Source organism: Neoarius graeffei, chromosome 3 (genome assembly GCF_027579695.1).
Source record: "Neoarius graeffei isolate fNeoGra1 chromosome 3, fNeoGra1.pri, whole genome shotgun sequence".
Taxonomy (NCBI): Eukaryota; Metazoa; Chordata; class Actinopteri; order Siluriformes; family Ariidae; genus Neoarius; species Neoarius graeffei.
Window position 1 is genome coordinate 3608652 of NC_083571.1, and position 21822 is coordinate 3630473.

At 41.4% G+C, this 21822-nt stretch overlaps 1 protein-coding gene across 1 annotated transcript; it reads left to right on the forward strand.

Annotated features, from left to right (window-relative positions):
* The first annotated feature begins 17986 nt into the window (after positions 1-17986).
* Positions 17987-20801, forward strand: nfkbiaa (nuclear factor of kappa light polypeptide gene enhancer in B-cells inhibitor, alpha a). The gene is made up of 6 exons (XM_060916272.1): positions 17987-18350; positions 18807-18912; positions 19250-19457; positions 19566-19654; positions 20020-20274; positions 20368-20801. Exons 1-6 carry the CDS (start codon positions 18115-18117, stop codon positions 20398-20400), a joined length of 927 nt encoding a protein of 308 aa, XP_060772255.1. The 5' UTR covers positions 17987-18114; the 3' UTR covers positions 20401-20801.
* The last annotated feature ends 1021 nt before the right edge of the window (positions 20802-21822 follow it).

Genomic DNA, 21822 nt, shown 5'->3' on the forward strand with positions numbered 1-21822 from the left:
CAGGGTGTACCCAGCCTTTTGCCTGTAGTCAGCTGGGATAGGATCCAGCTTGCCTGTGACCCTGTACAACAGCATAAGTGGCTACAGATGATGGATGGATGTATCATGGTCTATCAGATATAGTCCATTCAGCGACTCGTCTTCGACTCTTTCAGTACCATGCCAGCTGAATGGACTATATCTGATAGACCACGAAAAAAAGCCAGATGATGTTATTTAAATATATCACCCAGATGTCTGAAAAATGCAAGTTTTTCAAGACGAGAATATAAACTTCATATCTTTAAGCCAACGTGTGATTTTCTTTTTATTATATCAACACATTCACAAACAAAAAGTCCCCAAATTTATCAAAACAATTAATTGATTTCCTCATGAGTGACACATATAGAGATTTATGTCCCGGTTTTGGTTCTCCATGTCCCGGATGGAGCTCGGATGAAAAATTCGAGTGGCCAAGTCAAGTCAAGTTTGTTTTTATAATGCTTTTAACAATAGACATTGTCGCAGGCGGCACGGTGGTGTAGTGGTTAGCGCTGTCGCCTCACAGCAAGAAGGTCCTGGGTTCGAGCCCTGGGGCCGGCGAGGGCCTTTCTGTGTGGAGTTTGCATGTTCTCCCCGTGTCCGCGTGGGTTTCCTCCGGGTGCTCCGGTTTCCCCCACAGTCCAAAGACATGCAGGTTAGGTTAACTGGTGACTCTAAATTGACCGTAGGTGTGAGTGTGAATGGTTGTCTGTGTCTATGTGTCAGCCCTGTGATGACCTGGCGACTTGTCCAGGGTGTACCCCGCCTTTCGCCCGTAGTCAGCTGGGATAGGCTCCAGCTTGCCTGCGACCCTGTAGAAGGATAAAGTGGCTAGAGATAATGAGATGAGATGAGACATTGTCGCAAAGCAGCTTTACAGAATTGGAATGACTTTAAACATGAGGTAATTTTATCCCTAATCTATCCCCAATGAGCAAGCCTGTGGCGACGGTGCCAAGGAAAAACTCCCTCAGACGCAGTGGCGGCTGGTAGTCTTTCAAACAGGGGAGGCTGGTCGGTTACGATATTTCCAGATTTTGAAAGAAAAAACACATCAATTTTGCCCATACTCTTGCCTCTGATCTGGCTGATTGTTGGCAGCATCACAAACTGTGAAATAACAGGTTCTTTTGGCCCATTAGCCTACTGTCCAATATACATGATGGTGGTGTTGGGGGGGAGGGGTATATTTTAACATTTTATATTTTAAAATTGTGGCATGTTGTTTAAAAATTGATCATTATTGAAAGCAGCTCTTTGTCAGGAACCTCAGCAGTAACAGCAGAGTGTTCTGGAATAGGCACAAGCACTGACCTTGGGGAGCCAAACATAGAGCTGGGGGCCACACATTTCATTCAATGACACTTTCCCTATATTTTACTTATTTTGACTGAGAAATGTTTTATTGACAATTTTGATAACCCTTCACTTTTAATCCAGGTCTGTAGTGTGAAATGTTCTCGGCTGTGTTTTTGCTTAAAAATGTTTTCCAAATTGTAGCTGTGTTTAATTCATATCCAGAAAAATATATATTCCAATATAATATACTCAGCATAAACATTTTAAATAGATTCTATATTTTTGGTCCATCCATGACATATTACTAAAGTAGCCTATTTACTGTTGTTGATGTGGGTCACTTGCTGTTAGCCAATTCACTTTCTCGTACCAGGAGAGCTGAAAGGAACGAGTATTATTCCCTACCTTTTTCACCAAGTCAATTTGAGGCGTTGGTCTACCCTGCTCTTTAATTTTAATTTTTTCCTCGAAAGGAAGACTGGCAAATGGCTTCGCCAAAATTAAATCAGCAATGTTTGGCATCCGTGCGCAGCTTTCTTGCTAGCTGACTAGCCCCCTCAAGTTCAAGTTCAGTCACTCAAATAAACGAAATTTCTGGAACTAAGATAGCAAACTTGACAACACTATATTTACACTTTATTTACAATGAAAATATATACAAACTAAAAAAGCTGGTAGAAACTGTATGTAATGAATTAAATCGAAATGTAAGCTGATCTCTTACAATACACCACAGCACTTGCGAATCCGCATGGGACTGAACTGAGATTCACCGCTGCCTGTCTATAGTTGAAACGAGCTGTCAATCAAAGAAAATATCCGGCCGCTTTCACCAATCACCAGTCTCCTCGCGGAAACTGCCATGTCCCTCCCACTGTGAGGCTGGGAGTCCGTGGGCGGGCGTTTTCGCAGTATTTGTCCAATAATCGTCTTGCATTTTGAGATTGAAAGCGCAGAGCTCCCAATGCCATTGAAGTGCACTGAGGCTGGGCTGCATCGCGCTGTCACGAGGGGGAAAAACTCACGCGCACATTAGGCGAACTGGGGAAAGTTATAACGGAATGATTTCGCACTGTAGTGGGTTGAGCACATATATTTCTATGATTCTGGATCTGAAATAGCAATGTTATAAGGTCGGCTATAACATAAGCCTAGCGCAATTCATCCTACACGATGTTCGTCATTTTTAGAGGAGGCTGAGCCTCCCTCGTTGTCTTAGAGCAATCGCCCGTGCTCAGACGGCATGAGGAAGAAACCTCGAGAGGAACCAGACTCAAAAGGGAACCCATCCTTATTTGGGTGATAATAGACAATGTGATTATAACATTTTTAACAGTTTTAACATGAAGTCAGTTTCACTGATGTTATAAACTCTTCATTGATGGAAACTTGAGTGCAAAACTGTTCATGACAACTGCAGTCCTAAAGTTAGCAAGTCAACTGTAGTCCTCAGCCATAAAAATATTACTGTACTGTAAGAGTCCAGAGCGTCTTCCAAGTGCGACTTTCAACTGTCCACGTGGGGCCGTCCTCACCATACCATAGCATTTTTATTTATAAGCGCTTTCATACAACCACAGTTGAAAACAAAGTGCTGTACATGAGAAGTACAATTTAAAACATACAACCCCAATTCCAAAAAAGTTGGGACAAAGTACAAATTGTAAATAAAAACGGAATGCAATGATGTGGAAGTTTCAAAATTTTATTCAGAATAGAACATAGATGACATATCAAATGTTTAAACTGAGAAAATGTATCATTTAAAGAGAAAAATTAGGTGATTTTAAATTTCATGACAACAACACATCTCAAAAAAGTTGGGACAAGGCCATGTTTCCCACTGTGAGACATCCCCTTTTCTCTTTACAACAGTCTGTCAACGTCTGGGGACTGAGGAGACAAGTTGCTCAAGTTTAGGGATAGGAATGTTAACCCATTCTTGTCTAATGTAGGATTCTAGTTGCTCAACTGTCTTAGGTCTTTTTTGTCGTATCTTCCGTTTTATGATGCGCCAAATGTTTTCTATGGGTGAAAGATCTGGACTGCAGGCTGGCCAGTTCAGTACCCGGACCCTTCTTCTACGCAGCCATGATGCTGTAATTGATGCAGTATGTGGTTTGGCATTGTCATGTTGGAAAATGCAAGGTCTTCCCTGAAAGAGACGTCGTCTGGATGGGAGCATATGTTGCTCTAGAACCTGGATATACCTTTCAGCATTGATGGTGTCTTTCCAGATGTGTAAGCTGCCCATGCCACACGCACTAATGCAACCCCATACCATCAGAGATGCAGGCTTCTGAACTGAGATGTGTTGCTGTCATGAAATTTCAAATGAGCCAATATTTGGCATGAAATTTCAAAATGTCTCACTTTTGACATTTGATATGTTGTCTATGTTCTATTGTGAATACAATATCAGTTTTTGAGATTTGTAAATTATTGCATTCCATTTTTATTTACAATTTATACTTTGTCCCAACTTTTTTGGAATCAGGGTTGTAAAACATAAAAACAGGTAAGACAATAAAATACAGCTAAAACAAGACCACAAAAAATAAAATAAATAAATAATAACAAACAAAACAAATAAGATCAAATCAATATCTCAGGTTGGGTTGAAAGCCAGTGAGTAAAAGTAGGTTTTAAGATATGTTTTCAAAGTGGACACAGAAGAAGCCTGTCTGATATATAGAGGCAGACTGTTCCACATCTTAAGGGCAGAAACTGAAAACGCTCTGTCCCCTCTAAGCTTCCGCTTTGATTTTGGTACCACCAGGAGCAACTGATCAGCTGACCTGAGCGACCGAGCAGGAACGTACGCTTGAAGCAGCTCTGAAAGGTAAGGCGGAGCAAGACCATGTAAGGATTTAAAAACAAATAAAAGAAGTTTAAAATGAACTCTAAAAAACACAGGGAGCCAGTGAAGCGAAGCCAGGATGGGTGTTATGCTATCTCTCATACGTGAACCAGTTAAAAGACACGCAGCTGCATTCTGAACCAGCTGAAGACGTGAGAGGGATGACTGGCTAACTCCAAGATAGAGTGAATTACAGTAATCCAGCCGAGATGTAATAAAGGCATGGATTACGGTCTCAAAGTGCTCTCTGGAAAGAATAGGCTTTACTTTCGCCAGCTGCCTAAGATGAAAAAAGCTGGACCTCACGACATTAGCAATTTGATGGTCCAGCTTAAAGTCACTGTCAAGCTTACAGCCCAGATTAGTGACTGTGGGCTTTCAATGCAGTGCCAAGGGACCCAGGTCTATAGGGGGCTCACACAGGAGCCACTGGGACCAAACACCATCACTTCAGTTTTTTTGTCATTAAAATAAAAAAAGATTAAGAGCCATCCAGGATTTTACATCATTGAGACATTCAAGTAGGGGTCTAATTGAGTAGTCATCCTTTCGTTTCAGTGGCACATAAATTTGGCTGTCATCAGCATAACAATGAAAAGAGATACCATGCTTTCTGAGAATAGAGCCCAGAGGAAGTAAATAAAGTGAAAAAAGCAGGGGCCCTAAGATTGAGCCCTGTGGAACTCCACATACCAGGGGAGCAGAGGAGGACTCAGAATCCAAAATGTTTATGCTCATGGTTCTATCTAACAGATAGGACCTCAACCAGTCCAGAGCAGAATCACAAATGCCCACAAGATGCTGTAAACGATATAATAAAATGTTGTAGTCCACAGTATTGAAGGCTGCAGTTAAGTCAAGCAGGACAAGAATCACATGATCCCCAGAATCTGATGCCACAAGGATGTCATTAAAAACTCTTAACAAAGCTGACTCTGTGCTATGAAGGGTTTTGAAACCTGACTGGAATATCTCCATGATATTATGCTCATCCAGAAATGATTTTAATTGAGCAAAAACAACCTTTTCCAGAATTTTTGAAAGGAATGGTAGAGGGATCCAGACCAGATTTCTTAATTAATGGTTTCACAACTGCGTGTTTAAAATCCACAGGAACCACACCAGAAGACAGACTGGTGTTGATAATGGCAAGAACTGACTGACTTATACTTGGAAAAACCTCTTTAAAAAACTTAGGAGGGACAGCATCATGGGGGGAACCTGAAGGCTTAATGTGGTTTACCAACTTCTCTAACATTGACATAGTCACAGGTTCAAACTGATCAAAGACAGCAGAACAAGAAACAAGAACGGAAGGGTCAGAGGCAGGAGCTGAGATCATAGCCCTTGTGGTGGTTACCTTATCAATAAAAAAAAGAGTCTCATCACATCCTCCACAGGAGCAGAGGTGGAAAAACTGGATTGACAAAGTAAAAGTCCTGCTGAGGTTTTCCTTCTGCCTGTGCTCTCAACATAGGTGATTTCACCAATTAGCTCATCAACCTGGCTTAGGGGATGTGGTAATTAGGATCAGCTGGTTCATTGAATTGGCTGGAGCAAAAATGTGTCAGGGTTTTTACTTTCTGCACCCGGGTTTTTCCACCTCTGCACAGGAGCGATGTGATGAGACTCCAGCCAGACGTAGGGCACCAGGATGGATCAGGCAGGTCCAAGGAGCAGAAGAGGTTCAGCATCTTGGTGGCGTATTTCCCAGTAAAACACTCGTGTCTGTGTAATAGAATGGAACAATACAAATATAATACAGATAGAAATACATGTGCAAAGATATTAGGAGACATACCCAGTGATTTGAGTTTAACAGAACATTTTCTTGTTCACAGAAGGTTTTATGGGTGGAGTGTTTTTATAGGACATTATAAAAAGTTGTGGGCGGCACGGTGGTGTAGTGGTTAGCGCTGTCGCCTCACAGCAAGAAGGTCTGGGTTCGTGGCCGGCGAGGGCCTTTCTGTGCGGAGTTTGCATGTTCTCCCCGTGTCCGCGTGGGTTTCCTCCGGGTGCTCCGGTTTCCCCCACAGTCCAAAGACATGCAGGTTAGGTTAACTGGTGACTCTAAATTGAGCGTAGGTGTGAATGTGAGTGTGAATGGTTGTCTGTGTCTATGTGTCAGCCTTGTGATGACCTGGCGACTTGTCCAGGGTGTACCCCGCCTTTCACCCGTAGTCAGCTGGGATAGGCTCCAGCTTGCCTGCGACCCTGTAGAACAGGATAAAGCGGCTAGAGATAATGAGATGAGATAAAAAGTTGTAGCTATAGGATCCATATATATATTTGTCTCTCACAGGGTTTGAACATCAAGCTACATTTACATTAAGTTTCATTTATAGCTCCATTGAAGCAGAAACAAAAGCTACTTCAGTCAGTCAAACCCAAAGGTTAAAAAAATCCTGATGACACAGACAGACAGTATGTCAATCATGTGATTCACAACTTAAAGCCTCAGTGGATCTGAGTGGGATTTCCTCTGGGCATTGCATAAGATTTTGCTTTATGAGGATCTGCGGAAACAGAAACCTTCCCAGTATGATAGCGGGACTTTTTCTTTTTCTTTTTTTTTTTTTTTGTGTGTGTGTGTGTGTGTGTGTGTGTGTGTGTGTGTGTGCAAGTGACTCACACCAGAGTCTTGAGTTCTTGTTAGTTTTCAAAAAAGTACTCTAAATATTCGACGACATATTTAATGCTAATTTAAACATTGATTTTGAAGAATGCTGACCTTAAAGTTTGTTAATGTTTTTTAAGACAGTTTACTCAGAAACTCATAATATAAGTAATTCAATTCAATTCAATTCAATTCAACTCAATTTTATTTATATGGCACTTTTAACAGTGGACACTGAATACAGTTTTCCCTCTGTGTGATATTTTGCATTGATATTGTCACAGTATAAAGCTAATAATTGATCAAAAACCAATTATACCCTCCCCAGACAGCCAAGATTTATTGATTTGTTTTCTTCTGGGTTATCAATCAATCAATCAATCAATCAATCAATCAATCAATCAATCAATCAATCAATGGCTTTAAAAGTACAACTTATTTATTTGTTTCTTTATTTATTCATTCATAAAATCTGGTTTCTTCATAAATGGTGCCATCACAATGTTCCACTCAAAATGTCACAAGTGTCCTAAATTAGTTTGGAAGATAAACTGAGTCACGCTGCTGTTGCGAGGCTGTAGACCTACATTCATGTCCCACTGTCTGATTTTTAAAGTGTGGTCACAAACAACGCAGTTCGTCTCACATATTACTCATGCTGTTGCCTCCATAAACAGACTACAAATGTGTAAAAAAGTGACCTGTGACCTGTTAAACGCAGAGGCCCGGGCTGTGTAGTGAGCCTGTACTTTTACGCTCATACTGAAAAACAAATCTGTCAGAATGAAGCACACGTATTAAAGAAGCAGTCAGACAAGTACGAGGTAGAAAATACAAAAAAATAATCTCAGCTAACAGAGATGGAACACGCCTGTAATATTTCTGTAACGTTGTAAAATATCTCCTTCATGATGTTATTGAATAATGCTGTTCTCACTTTTGGACAAAAACAGTGATTGAATGTGTGAACATTATGGAATGTTGTAGCAGCGTTGTAGTAACGTTTATAAGTGTTGTGTAAAAAAAAAAAAACATTCTCAGCCCACGCATGAATCCTGACATTAAAATACTAATAAGTAAAAGTTCTAGAGCTTAAAGGGGAACAGAGGGCAATATATAGAGTAAATATAACAATAAAACACACATTAACGAACCTTATTCAAGACTTACAAAAGTTTTTTGTTCTAAGGTTGGAAAGTTATAGTGTTTTGAAAGTAGCTCGAGCAAACTATTTCCGCAGTTTGAACAGCTCGCCATGATATTAATTTTATCCAATCAGAATGCACGTTCATTTTCTCTGCGTAACACTCATGACGTATGTCTGTGCCCAGTTGTGTTGGCTCATTGAGGTTGGGAATAGCACGTGTGAATCGGAAAGTAGGATGAATTGTAAGTGATCGACTACACAATGCCACAGTGTGTTGCTTTCAGGTGTAATAACAGAAAGCATAACGATCCTCCAGACGTGTCTTTTGCGGGATCTCTTCGTATGATTCGACAGAGCTGTCGCTTTCACTTGATGCGCCCGACGCCATGATTACACGCTTCTCTCCTAGTGCAGTGGGTAGGGCTGACGTCACAGTCTTTTAAAAATGGCGACTCTTGTGCCGTTTAGCGTACCGACTATTATATTTACAATTACCAACATATTTCGTTGTTTTCTAGTATATAAATTTGATAGAATACTTAAGAATACGTTACTTTGTCACATCAGCAACTGTATATATTATATTTGGTACCCCTTTAAAGAATAGAAATAAAATAATGAAAAAATTGATGATGATGATGATGGTTACAATAATGGACGTCTGCAATAATTTAATAGATACAGTACATTGTACGGAACGCATCTTCGTGTCATCAGTGAAAATGTAACCTCCCTGATCATTCAGCGTGCTCTGGTTTGTGCACCTGCATATTTTTGGTCACAGCTTTACCACATTTTGATAAATTTAGCAACAGACCTGGGCCATGTGGAGCCAGAAACATCCAGAAGCCCTAAATGTAGATTACACCCCACCCACCATCAGGGATAAATTCATGTTTAACATTTATAATTTTCTGAAAAGCTGCTTTGTGACAATGTCGACTGCTAAAAGTGCGATACAAATAAACTTGTTTTGGCAATTGATACTTTTCAGGAATATACCTTTTGAGTTAAAATATGAAAACTTGTCAGATGAAGATGGAAAAGAAGAAGGGATGCTGGTTTTACTGGAAACATCTTTAACAGGAGTGTACTGTACAAGTCCATGTGAGTTAGCTAGCTAGCCAACGTGCTATAAGGTGAGCGTGGCTTCTTCTGGATCTATTTCCGCTCATGGAGTAAAAATTAATGGAAAATTGTGTCGAAACTGCCACTTACATACAGTATTAATCAGTGTTGTAGTCAAGTCACTAAACCTCAAGCCCGAGTCCAGACTCGAGTCCCCAGTGTTTGAGTCCAAGAACAAGACTCCACCCGCACCACGTGACGGTGTCTGTCGCTGCCTTTATGTGAAAGCGTCTCTGCTACTGTGTTGGACTAACGTTCCTGCTCGACTGCCCCATTTTAGTTAACAGGCTACAGATAAAAAGCTTGTTCATCGCTCAGCAAGCCCCGCCCACTATCAACAGGGCAAATAACATGAGAGAGGGTTAACACTAGCTAGTTCATCACTCAGCAATCCCCGCCCACTATCAACAGAGAAATGAACATAGTGTGTCACTTCTTTCTCTGGGTGGAGTCTCGCCAAATGACGATCGAAGTTCGAGGTCATCCCCGTCGTCTCCTCGATAGTTCTTCTACATATGGAACACACAGCAGTGCATTTTTTCCCACTGCACGAGAAGTCTGTAGAAGCAAAGTGGACAATCCTAGCGGCGTCTCTCCAGGCATTTTAGCGCCGTTAACGTTAGTTTGTTCCTGAGCATGACGTATGAACAGGTGAATGTGCATTCTCTTGCACAAAATTAGTATAAAAATTAATGTAGATATAAATATCTTATGTCAAATTATTATGGCATGTTACAAAAAATAAAGAAAAAATCTGATTCCTTGTCTCCTATTTACAACCCCGATTCCAAAAAAGTTGGGACAAAGTACAAATTGTAAATAAAAACGGAATGCAATGATGTGGAAGTTTCAAAATTCCATATTTTATTCAGAATAGAACATAGATGACATATCAAATGTTTAAACTGAGAAAATGCATCATTTCTCAGAGAAAAATTAGGTGATTTTAAATTTCATGACAACAACACATCTCAAAAAAGTTGGGACAAGGCCATGTTTCCCACTGTGAGACATCCCCTTTTCTCTTTACAACAGTCTGTAAACGTCTGGGGACTGAGGAGACAAGTTGCTCAAGTTTAGGGATAGGAATGTTAACCCATTCTTGTCTAATGTAGGATTCTAGTTGCTCAACTGTCTTAGGTCTTTTTTGTTGTATCTTCCGTTTTATGATGCGCCAAATGTTTTCTATGGGTGAAAGATCTGGACTGCAGGCTGGCCAGTTCAGTACCCGGACCCTTCTTCTACGCAGCCATGATGCTGTAATTGATGCAGTATGTGGTTTGGCATTGTCATGTTGGAAAATGCAAGGTCTCCCCTGAAAGAGACGTCGTCTGGATGGGAGCATATGTTGCTCTAGAACCTGGATATACCTTTCAGCATTGATGGTGTCTTTCCAGATGTGTAAGCTGCCCATGCCACACGCACTAATGCAACCCCGTACCATCAGAGATGCAGGCTTCTGAACTGAGCGCCGATAACAACTCGGGTCGTCCTTCTCCTCTTTAGTCCGAATGACACGGCGTCCCTGATTTCCATAAAGAACTTCACATTTTGATTCGTCTGACCACAGAACAGTTTTCCACTTTGCCACAGTCCATTTTAAATGAGCCTTGGCCCAGAGAAGACGTCTGCGCTTCTGGATCGTGTTTAGATACGGCTTCTTCTTTGAACTATAGAGTTTTAGCTGGCGACGGCGGATGGCACAGTGAATTGTGTTCACAGATAATGTTCTCTGGAAATATTCCTGAGCCCATTTTGTGATTTCCAATACAGAAGCATGCCTTTATGTGATGCAGTGCCGTCTAAGGGCCCGAAGATCACGGGCACCCAGTATGGTTTTCCGGCCTTGACCCTTACGCACAGAGATTCTTCCAGATTCTCTGAATCTTTTGATGATATTATGCACTGTAGATGATGATATGTTCAAACTCTTTGCAATTTTACACTGTCGAACTCCTTTGTGATATTGCTCCACTATTTGTCGGCGCAGAATTAGGGGGATTGGTGATCCTCTTCCCATCTTTACTTCTGAGAGCCGCTGCCACTCCAAGATGCTCTTTTTATACCCAGTCATGTTAATGACCTATTGTCAATTGACCTAATGAGTTGCAATTTGGTCCTCCAGCTGTTCCTTTTTTGCACCTTTAACTTTTCCAGCCTCTTATTGCCCCTGTCCCAACTTTTTTGAGATGTGTTGCTGTCATGAAATTTCAAATGAGCCAATATTTGGCATGAAATTTCAAAATGTCTCACTTTCGACATTTGATATGTTGTCTATGTTCTATTGTGAATACAATATCAGTTTTTGAGATTTGTAAATTATTGCATTCCGTTTTTATTTACAATTTGTACTTTGTCCCAACTTTTTTGGAATCGGGGTTGTACAAGTCCGAATGCAGTTAATGTACGAGTCCGAGTCTAAGTCAGAGTCATCAGTGTCCAAGTCAAGTCACGAGTCCTTAAAATTAGGGCACAAGTCCGACTTGAGTACTACAAACCTAGTATTAATTCCTTGCTTATAGAACTGTTGGATGAAAGCGATATCACACTCGAGGTCATGTTGTTGTTCTGAATATCAGTAACGTCTCTGATGAAAAATGTTACGGTTCTGTGAATGTTTTAGATTTTACAGTACGATAGTCTTTTTTTTTCCTAAAATGAAACACTTATGAGTTTTACAAACATTGCAGGAATGCTGTCTATTTATTTATTTTTAACACTAAAGCATGACTTTCCACAAACCTCTTGAAAATTTTCCTGAATATTCTGAGAATGTTGTGTGGTCCATGGGGCGTGTTGAGGCACATTGAAGTGAAAGATGAGATGGTGGGATCCCCGTGAGTGTTTTCTTTGAGCCACACCCAGTGTACGCTGAGAAAAATGTGAGGCATTTGTGTGTGTTCGTGTGTCAGGAACAAAGAGCTGTGACATCAGACACAAACGCTCATGGGTGTGTTCTCGCATCTCACCACGGTGTGTCATGGTATCGCTAAGTGAACTGAATGTCTTATGTGTGTGTTGGAGACGGTTGCTAGGAAGATCCTGCAGAATGTAAACAGACACTGAGTGGTTTCCAGTTCTAATGTCACACAGGTACTCACGCAAATCGATGCCGAACTACACAGACGGAGTTTCCCCTCTGAATTTTTTTTTGCTTGTCTGTTTAGTGAAACCAGACACCCCCAAACAAATCCTCTTCTCTTTTGAAAAAGCATAGCCACATTTTAGCTTTACGTTCTGTGATTAGTTTGCAGCGGACATCCAGATCTGCGGCGGTTCTTTCTGTGTAGTCTGTCACTTTCGTGTCATTTGTCACCTTTTTTAGAAATCAACTGTGTGTGGAAAAAAATGCTAGACAGAAGCAAGGATCCTTAAGTAGAACCCCAGATAATGAAGAACCTTCAACTATCCAAAATCAAATAAATAAAAGAACTCTTACAGGAAACAATCCTTCTAACAGAGTACGATCATCACAAGATAACCAAATCACGGCCTTATTTTTCTTTATTATTAAACAAAGTAAAAAAAAAAAATCTAGAACCTATAAGAGTTCTTCAGTTGCACCTTGACGGGGAACCTTAAAATCTCTTGCAGAGAACTTCAACAGAGTGTCAGAAATATTTCAAACTACAATCATTTTTAGGAAACTATGACCATGTAATAAGTTTTCTCAGCGTATCTCTGCATGCAAAAGGTTCAGACTGATTAGATTTTTGGGATCCTTACAGGTTCTTGTGGATGTCCCTTAGACAGAACCCGTAATGGTTCTCTGTTAAACCTTACAACAGGGTATTTTGTTGTTTACTGAGTTGAGAACCCTTAAAAGGGCGACTCAGTCTTTTACCAGAATCCAGTTAGTTGCTTTTGTTCTGAAAGCAGGCTTGTAGTACTCGAGTCCGACTCGTGCCCTAATTTTAAGGACTTGTGACTTGACTTGGACTTGAGCACTGATCACTCGGACTCGGACTTGTGCATTAACTGCGTTCGGACTTGTAAATTGGAGATGAGGACTCGGATTTTTTCTTTATTTTTTGTAATATCTCATCTCATCTCATTATCTCTAGCCGCTTTATCCTTCTACAGGGTCGCAGGCAAGCTGGAGCCTATCCCAGCTGACTACGGGCGAAAGGCGGGGTACACCCTGGACAAGTCGCCAGGTCATCACAGGGCTGACACATAGACACAAACAACCATTCACACTCACATTCACACCTACGCTCAATTTAGAGTCACCAGTTAACCTAACCTGCATGTCTTTGGACTGTGGGGGAAACCGGAGCACCCGGAGGAAACCCACGCGGACACGGGGAAAACATGCAAACTCCGCACAGAAAGGCCCTCGCCGGCCATGGGGCTCGAACCCAGGACCTTCTTGCTGTGAGGCGATAGCGCTAACCACTACACCACCGTGCTGCCCGAAGATATTTATATCTATATTTATTTTGTGTAAGAGTGTCACACCTGTGCACCTTGGCACATCCATCAGATAGACTCTCAGGCGCACTTTGGACAGCGCGCACCAAGCAGACTCGTGTGCGCTGCAAACGACTCGCACCTGCACAGGATTAAGGCGCAATCAGCGCGCCGATATAAAAACTGTGAAAATACACTTACTTTGCGAAGTATTGAGTTGCGTTGCTGATACATTATCGAGCCTTATTTCCTTGTTTGGTTTCCTGATCTCTGATTTCCTGTTTCTTATCTTTGATCCTGCCGAGTCTACGATAGCCTGTTTGTGCGTCGCTCGACCTATCGCCTGTTTCACCGTTTTACGGTTTTGCCTGCCATTCTGGATTGTCTACCATTTTCACTTGTATTAATAAACACACCTTCTGCACGTCCATCCGTCTCCCAACCGTCTCTGACAGAATACTTCACACTCCCTGATAAAGAGAAGCACATTCACCTGTTCACGAACAAGCTAATGTTAATGGCGCTGAAACAGACACCGTCACATGGTGCGGTTGGAGTCTTGGACTCGACTCGAAATTTGTTTTTAATGACTCGGACTTGAACACTGGGGACTCGAGACTGGACTCGGACTCGAGGTTTAGTGACTCGACTACAACACTGGTCTGAAAGCACATGATTGTTTCTCTGTTTGCTCTCTGTGCAACAACACCTCCACAATTTCACTGTTAGCGATCCCTTTTTCTTCATCAACATATACATGGAAGCTTTGAATAAAATATACTTTATCTTTTCTTTCCTTTGTAACTGATTAAACATCTGAGGTCAGTTCTGGTCCATTACAAAGAAACAGAATTGTTTGGGTGAAAGAATTTAAAATATGACTTTGACAAAATATCTTCAATTTCATGGTCCGTGGTGAAGGATGCTCCTGAATTGTTACCTCGCCCGGGACGGAGTCCACCAAGGGGCGAAGTATTGTTTTCGGTGGGGTTTGTTTGTACCAATCTTCATGAAACTTTCAGGATAGATGGACATTGGTCTCAAATAGAACCTCCAACATTTTGGGGGTCATCTGGTCAAGGTCAAGGTTTTTGTGTCTACTGCTTCATATAGAAGAATCGGGAGCCACTATGTCATTGTGCTGTAAGAATGTAAGTGTGTAACAATCGTGCAGTACGGTGTGTTCTGATTGGCTGACAGCAGCAAAGAATCAGAATCAGAACCATGTTTATTGGCCAAGTATGTTCACACATAAGGTCAAAATCAAGGTCAAGGTCACCAAAAAGGTCAAAATCTTTTTTTTTTGCGATACCTTCTTTCATATTCATCGTAAGTGCTACCAGGCGAGGTTTGTTTTGCCTGGCAACACTTCACAGGAAATCGCTTGCACGGGAAATGGTGACTCCTTATTTAGCGCAGAGGATTCTGGGATGCGCGGCACGGTGGTGTAGTGGTTAGCGCTGTCGCCTCACAGCAAGAAGGTCCTGGGTTCGAGCCCCGGGGCCGGCGAGGGCCTTTCTGTGTGGAGTTTGCATGTTCTCCCCGTGTCCGCGTGGGTTTCCTCCGGGTGCTCCGGTTTCCCCCACAGTCCAAAGACATGCAGGTTAGGTTAACTGGTGACTCTAAATTGACCGTAGGTGTGAATGTGAGTGTGAATGGTTGTCTGTGTCTATGTGTCGGCCCTGTGATGACCTGGCGACTTGTCCAGGGTGTACCCCGCCTTTCGCCCGTAGTCAGCTGGGATAGGTTCCAGCTCGCCTGCGACCCTGTAGAAGGATAAAGCGGCTAGAGATAATGAGATGAGATGAGATTCTGGGATGCCTGAGCTGACCCTTTATTTACCCAACGAACCCTTGGAGAAATATTTCTGCAGAATAACTGTCCTGTGTTATTTCACAATAATTCTGGAAAAAAAATCATCAAATCTATTGGCTATGTAAGGTTTCAGTGGTTGTGGCTCAAGGGAACTCCTTAAAGTTTCAATGCAGAACCCTTTAACAGAGTGGTTCCACATCAATGAGGGTTCTAGACTAGAAGTGAAATCCTTTAAGGACATGAAAAAAACCCCATAACCCTGAGTGAACGCGCACACACCGTATTCAAACGCTCTACATTAGTGTGTGTGTGTAGAGCTGCATCATTTCTGTCTGCGATGGTCATGAGCTTTGTACAACTTTTTAGAAACCTCCTGTGTGTGTGTGTGTGTGTGTGTGTGTGTGTGTGTGTGTGTGTGTGTGTGTGTGTGTGTGTGTGAAAATAAAAAGGCAGACAGAAGTAAGGGCCAAACCACAGGGAATGTGTGAATGGAAAATTGCTAAGATTTGCTCAGCCCCAGTGCAGGCGATCAGCGCTGGTGTTTTCTGCAGGGAGAGTCCCAGCAAAGTCACAAAACACTCCCATAAACCCCAGACTGAGGGGCCTTCCATTTTTACAGCACGCGCTTCACCCAACACACTTAACTTTTCTAAATGCATCATCCTACTGAATCTGCTTAATTCTTACAAAAAAAAAAAAAAATCAATTTTAACTCTTTTTGCACCATAAAAGTTGTGCAAAGCTCAAGCCAGCGTGGTCAGAAAGTCAGAAACCAACAAGAATAAAACTTCACATACTTTCAGTTTGTGTTTATTATTTACAGCATGTTCATCTTTATGCTCTGCACATTTTCTCATCGTGCTTTTCACAGAATTTGTGCTCAAAGCGCCCAACCATTGGGTCCTGACTTTTTTTTTTAAATACGTCTTTACTACAGATGTTTAGTAAAGATATAAGAAGAGCTTAATCTAGAGACTTACGGGTTCTTCGGTGTGATGTATAAGCCTGTTTGGAAGATCAGAACCTTTTAATGGTTCCTTTATTACACTCTTAGGAAAGAAAAAAAAAGAAAGGATGAAAGAAAGAAGTTTCACAAGCTTCTAAGTCGAAGCTGATCGGTACGCTGAGAGACGTTAACTGTCCTGGAGAACCAGGATCTCTTGGGGAACAATTTTTACAAAGCAGGAAAAAGAAAAAGTGTTTCTTTTTCATTATAGGGAAAAAAGGTCAAATCGCAAATGTATAAAAGTTCTTTTGGTTGCGATTTTCTAAAGAACCCTTAAAGCTTCAATGTCGAACCGGACAACAGAGTTTTAAGAACCTGTGATTATCTGGCATAGTGTTTATTATTATTTGCTTCTGGTTGTCTTTGTCCCTCCGTGGAAACTTGTAAAGTTTTTTTTTTTTACGTCAGCCTTTACAGTACAGTGCTTCACTGTCAAGCCGAGTTCCGAACCGGAACCCTTTAAAAGAAGTGAGGAACATTTAACTACTGTACATAAAGACCATGCTGGAGGAAGCTGAAGGATCTGATCAAGTTGCACAGGATGACAAATGTGCTTTACGCTCTTCAGGACATTTCACGGTTCTTTCCAATGTTCCTCTGAGGAAATCTGTAAAGTTTTTGTGTCAGACTTTACGTCTGGGTGTTTCACCAAGAAATGTTCTGGCAAATAGGACAAAAATGAATTATTATTATTATCTCATCATCTCTAGCTGCTTTATCCTGTTCTACAGGGTCGCAGGCGGGCTGGAGCCTATCCCAGCTGACTACGGGTGAAAGGCGGGGTACACCCTGGACAAGTCGCCAGGTCATCACAGGGCCGACACATAGACACAGACAACCATTCACACTCACATTCACACCTACGCTCAATTTAGAGTCACCAGTTAACCTAACCTGCATGTCTTTGGACTGTGGGGGAAACCGGAGCACCCGGAGGAAACCCACGCGGACACGGGGAGAACATGCAAACTCCGCACAGAAAGGCCCTCGCCGGCCACGGGGCTCGAACCCGGACCTTCTTGCTGTGAGGCGACAGTGATAACCACTACACCACCATGCTGCCCCCTATTATTATTATTATTATTATTATTATTATTACACCCTGTATGTAAAGGTTCTTTGGGTACACATTTAGGGGAACCCTGAAAGTTTCACTGTCAGAAAAGGTTCCAAGTAGAATATTTTTTTTAATGATGCAGAAAACCTTTAACTATCCCAAAGTGCAATACAATCATTTAGACATGAAGAATGCAATAGTGTTATTTAGACATTTGCTATTTTTAATCTCTCACATGTGTGCACTGACAGAATCCAGTTCTATATATATGTTCGATGGATGCTTGCGTTTAATTTGTTCATGTTGATGTGCATGATGTGATGCGAAGGTAATCTGCGGGGAAAAGACGAGCTCCTGTGCAGTTCATCTCACCTGTCTGTCATTCATGCTCAAGGTTCATTCACTTATTCATGAGCCCTGGTCGACTTTTTTCAGACTGTGGATGTTCACTCCTGCTCTGAGTGTGTAATAGGAAAAGCACAAATTTCATTCTTACTCTGCTCAGTCACAGGGAGGGAAATTCTGTGAATAAAAACCCGCCCTGAGTTCCCCGCGCTAATCAGGGCGCTGGAGTGGAAATCCCCTCCTGAACTAGACTATAAACTCGCACCTCCCTCGTTCCTGCTCATGACACGCTCGCAGAGACTCAGAGACGCATAGCACACACTCAGAAGAGAGAGAGAGAGAGAGAGAGAGAGAGAGAACACACAGACCCAAAGAAAGAAAGACAGAAAGACAGACAGCACTCATGGATATTCACACAGCCAATACAAGGAATAACCAAATGGACTATTTGGACGAAATGGATCTGAAAAATGCAAAACACATCGAGGAGCGCTTGGACAGCGGCGTGGACTCGTTAAAGGAGGACGAATACCAACAAATCGTGCAAGAAATGGAGGATCTGCGCTTTCCCAGAAGCACAGAGGACAGTGCGCTCAGTTACCAAGCCTGGAAACATGAAGTGACCGAGGATGGAGACACGTAAGTGCTTTAAAAGTACTTATTTATTCACATGTTTGCATTAAATAAATAAATAAATAAATAAATCCGAAAACATGCATTTGGTACTTTAATCCTGTTTATTACTGCATTACTACACATTTACAACAGTGTATCTGTCAGTGTGTTGGTGTGTTAGTGTGTTCAGGCCAAAGTTAAACTTTTGCATGCATAATAAGTGTCGAATGTTGTAAAGTTAAGGAAGTGAACTGGGTTTGGTTGCACACAGGGGGCGCTGAGAGAAAGTCGGAAAGTCCCTGGCGCACAGCCAAAACCCTGATAGTGCGTCAGATGTGTCAAAGCTTCACTGGGTGGAAATAACCTTTAGAAAAAAAAAAAACCTTCAGAGTTGCGAAACGCCTGAATTTTCAGCCACTTCCTCTGCTGGTAATTCTTGACATGCTCAATTCTAAATAGCAACCCACATTATTTTTCCAGGTACCTGCATCTCGCAATCATTCACGAGGCTGAAAATGAAGCAGTCCAGATCATCAAGCACTGCGTCAACGACTCGTTCCTCAACAGACAGAACCACCAAAGACAGGTAATTCTCAAAAAATAAAATAAAATAAAATAAAAACTAAAAACCCCAGAGCCCAGAGAAATAAGCATCCCCCCCCCCCCCAGCCTAAATTAAACTGGGACTGGGAATTATTTTTCTTTTTCATTTTATTTCATGCTGTATATTTTCTTATTATATTTAAGAAAATATACAGCATGAAATTTTGAAAAAAAAAAGCTAAAAAGAATTAAGCTTATCCACCATGCCAACATTTTCCCTGAATAAAATACAATTAAATAGGATTATTTTTAAAAATTTGTACTTTAATGTTTAAACTATATCTCAACTAAAAAAAAAAATTTTTTTTGTGTTTTTCTAGACCGCGCTCCACTTGGCCGTCATCATGGAGCAGCCACATATCGTGGAAAAGCTGCTGAAGGCCGGTTGCGACCCACGTTTGGTGGATCAGAGTGGAAACACAGCGCTGCACATCGCCTGCCGGAGAGGATCGTTGGCCTGCTTCGCCGTACTCACACAAATTAACACACAGCACCTGCGCAGCATCCTGTCTGTCCCCAACTACAGTGGTGCGTACCTTCTTTACCGCTGCACGCCACTCCTGTTCTACTCAAATCAGCTTTAAAATGATTGCTGTCTTTTTAAAAAAAAATAACATCATTCTTTTTGAATTACAGGACACATGTGTCTGCACATAGCATCCATCTGTGGCTTCCTGTCGTTGGTGGAGAGACTTGTGCAACTGGGTGCAGATATAAATGCCAAGGTTTGTATTTCTCTACCTGCAGTTTAAAATCTTTACTTGTTTAAAACACAACCTTGTTGACTTCTCTTCTAATCACTAATGAGCAAGCTGGATGTGACAGAGGCAAGACATACAGATGTTTATGAACAAGTACCTAGATGTAGCACATATCGAGAAAAAAGCAGTGGGCCTAAAACAGAGCCTTGTGGAACACCAGCCTCCACTTTTCTATGTGTTTGATGTCATTTTCAATCTGATAATCATCAAATCCGCTGAACTGGAAGATTGTTGAAAAAATAAGTCAACAAGTGTGTGTTCGAACAGGTTCTGAAAGTAAAACTGTGTCTCAGTAAAGGGAACTAACAAGGTTTCTTTATTTCTTTCAGGAACAGTGTAGCGGCCGCACGTGCCTCCACCTGGCCGTGGATCTCCAGAACCTGGCTCTCGTGCAGCACTTGATAGCTTTGGGCGCTGATGTCAACAGCGTGACCTACGGAGGCCACGTACCTTATCACCTCACCTTCGGCCGGCAAAACGGCGAAATCAGGCAGCAGCTGTTCATGAGGACGGCATCGGCGCTGCGCGAGTTTCCCGACTCCGAGAGCGAGAGCGAGGACGAGCTCATGTCTGATGATGAATGTGTAAGTTTGATGCTTGTTTTGCCCCCCAACATGTTTAAACTCATCTCTGAATAAATGATTAGTGATTAATAAATTTCTTTGTTTTCCTCACAGGGATACGATGACATTCACTTTGTCGGGAAGTGAAGTGAACTAAAAAACAACAACAACGGTGCTATGTTTTCCCATGAAGCAAAGCAGAAGGCAGCTGGTCCTCATAATCTCAGCCCTGGATCACGTGACGTGACGTGACGTGACGGCTCAGACTCCTCTACACACAACATGGAGATGGTAGAAAGAAACATGAGGCTGAAATCAGTGCTCAGGAAGCTGGGGATTATGGGAAATTGTTTCTCCTCCTCAAAAGTGACTGTACCTGAGATTCGTGTATTATATTGTAAAAAAAAAAGAACAAGAAGAAGAAGAAGAAGAAGAAGTAAAATTTATATTTTTATACTTGTAAATATGAATTATGACACTATTGTAAATTATGAATATATTATTATGTATTAAATTCTGCATAAAACGTTCCATTCCATTCCATTGAATCCTTTGTGTGCTTATTAATTTTTTAACTTTTTCTTTTTTCTTTTCTGTGGGGGGGGGGAAGCATGTCACGTAAAATCATGACTCCGATGGAACAGCTAAAATCACTGACTTCATTCAGAGAAAATTCCTGACTCTGTTCAGTCAGCAGTATCATTTCCGTAACGGAATCAGTGACTCTTGTCAGTGCCACCACTCAGTCAATGAATGATCTAAAAAAAAATGTGTGTGTGTGTGTGTGTGTATATATATATATATATATATATATATATATATATATATATATATATATATATATATATATATATATATATAATGCTGGTAGAGAGTAGAGTCATACAGTACGTGACTCACTTGTAACAAAAGTTCCCCTCTGGTTTGCTTAAAAAAAAAGAAAAGAAAAACCAAAAATTTCCTCTTGGCCCACAAAACAGTGTGAAGATAACTGAATCATCTGGGACAGTACAGAGAAGAAGCTCTGACAAGAAAATTCCTTTATTACATTACTAAAAATATGCCATTTTGGAATTTCCCAAATATTCCTAGTTATGGGAGGATTGGATCAATCTCTTCGTTAAAAAAAGGTGATGTAGTTTATATTTCCTGTGATTGCGATTTCCTCTAAAATGTTTAATTAATAAATATGTACAAAGATAAACTCAGCTTTCAGAGTAAAGCTTTAAAAGTTTACTTCGCACACATTTACACTTTTCTAAAAGATCCTAAACTTACTCCCTCGACAGAACGCTTCCAGCTACAGCGAGCAGAACAGTGATGCTCCTACAGTGTATTAGATCTTATTTTCGGAATTAATTTCCAACATCTCAGAACAAATAATCCCCCCACAAACTAACGGTTAGAGGATTTATGGAAACTGATTGTAACCTTTAGGGAAACTCCGCCGCTTTGTTCTCCTCTGAGTTTAATCCCAGAAGGGAAAACTTCACTTCAAACACCACATCATCACTCAGTCACATGCTGTGGGTGAATTCCAGCCTGAGCTCATCGGCTTGTAGTGCTTTT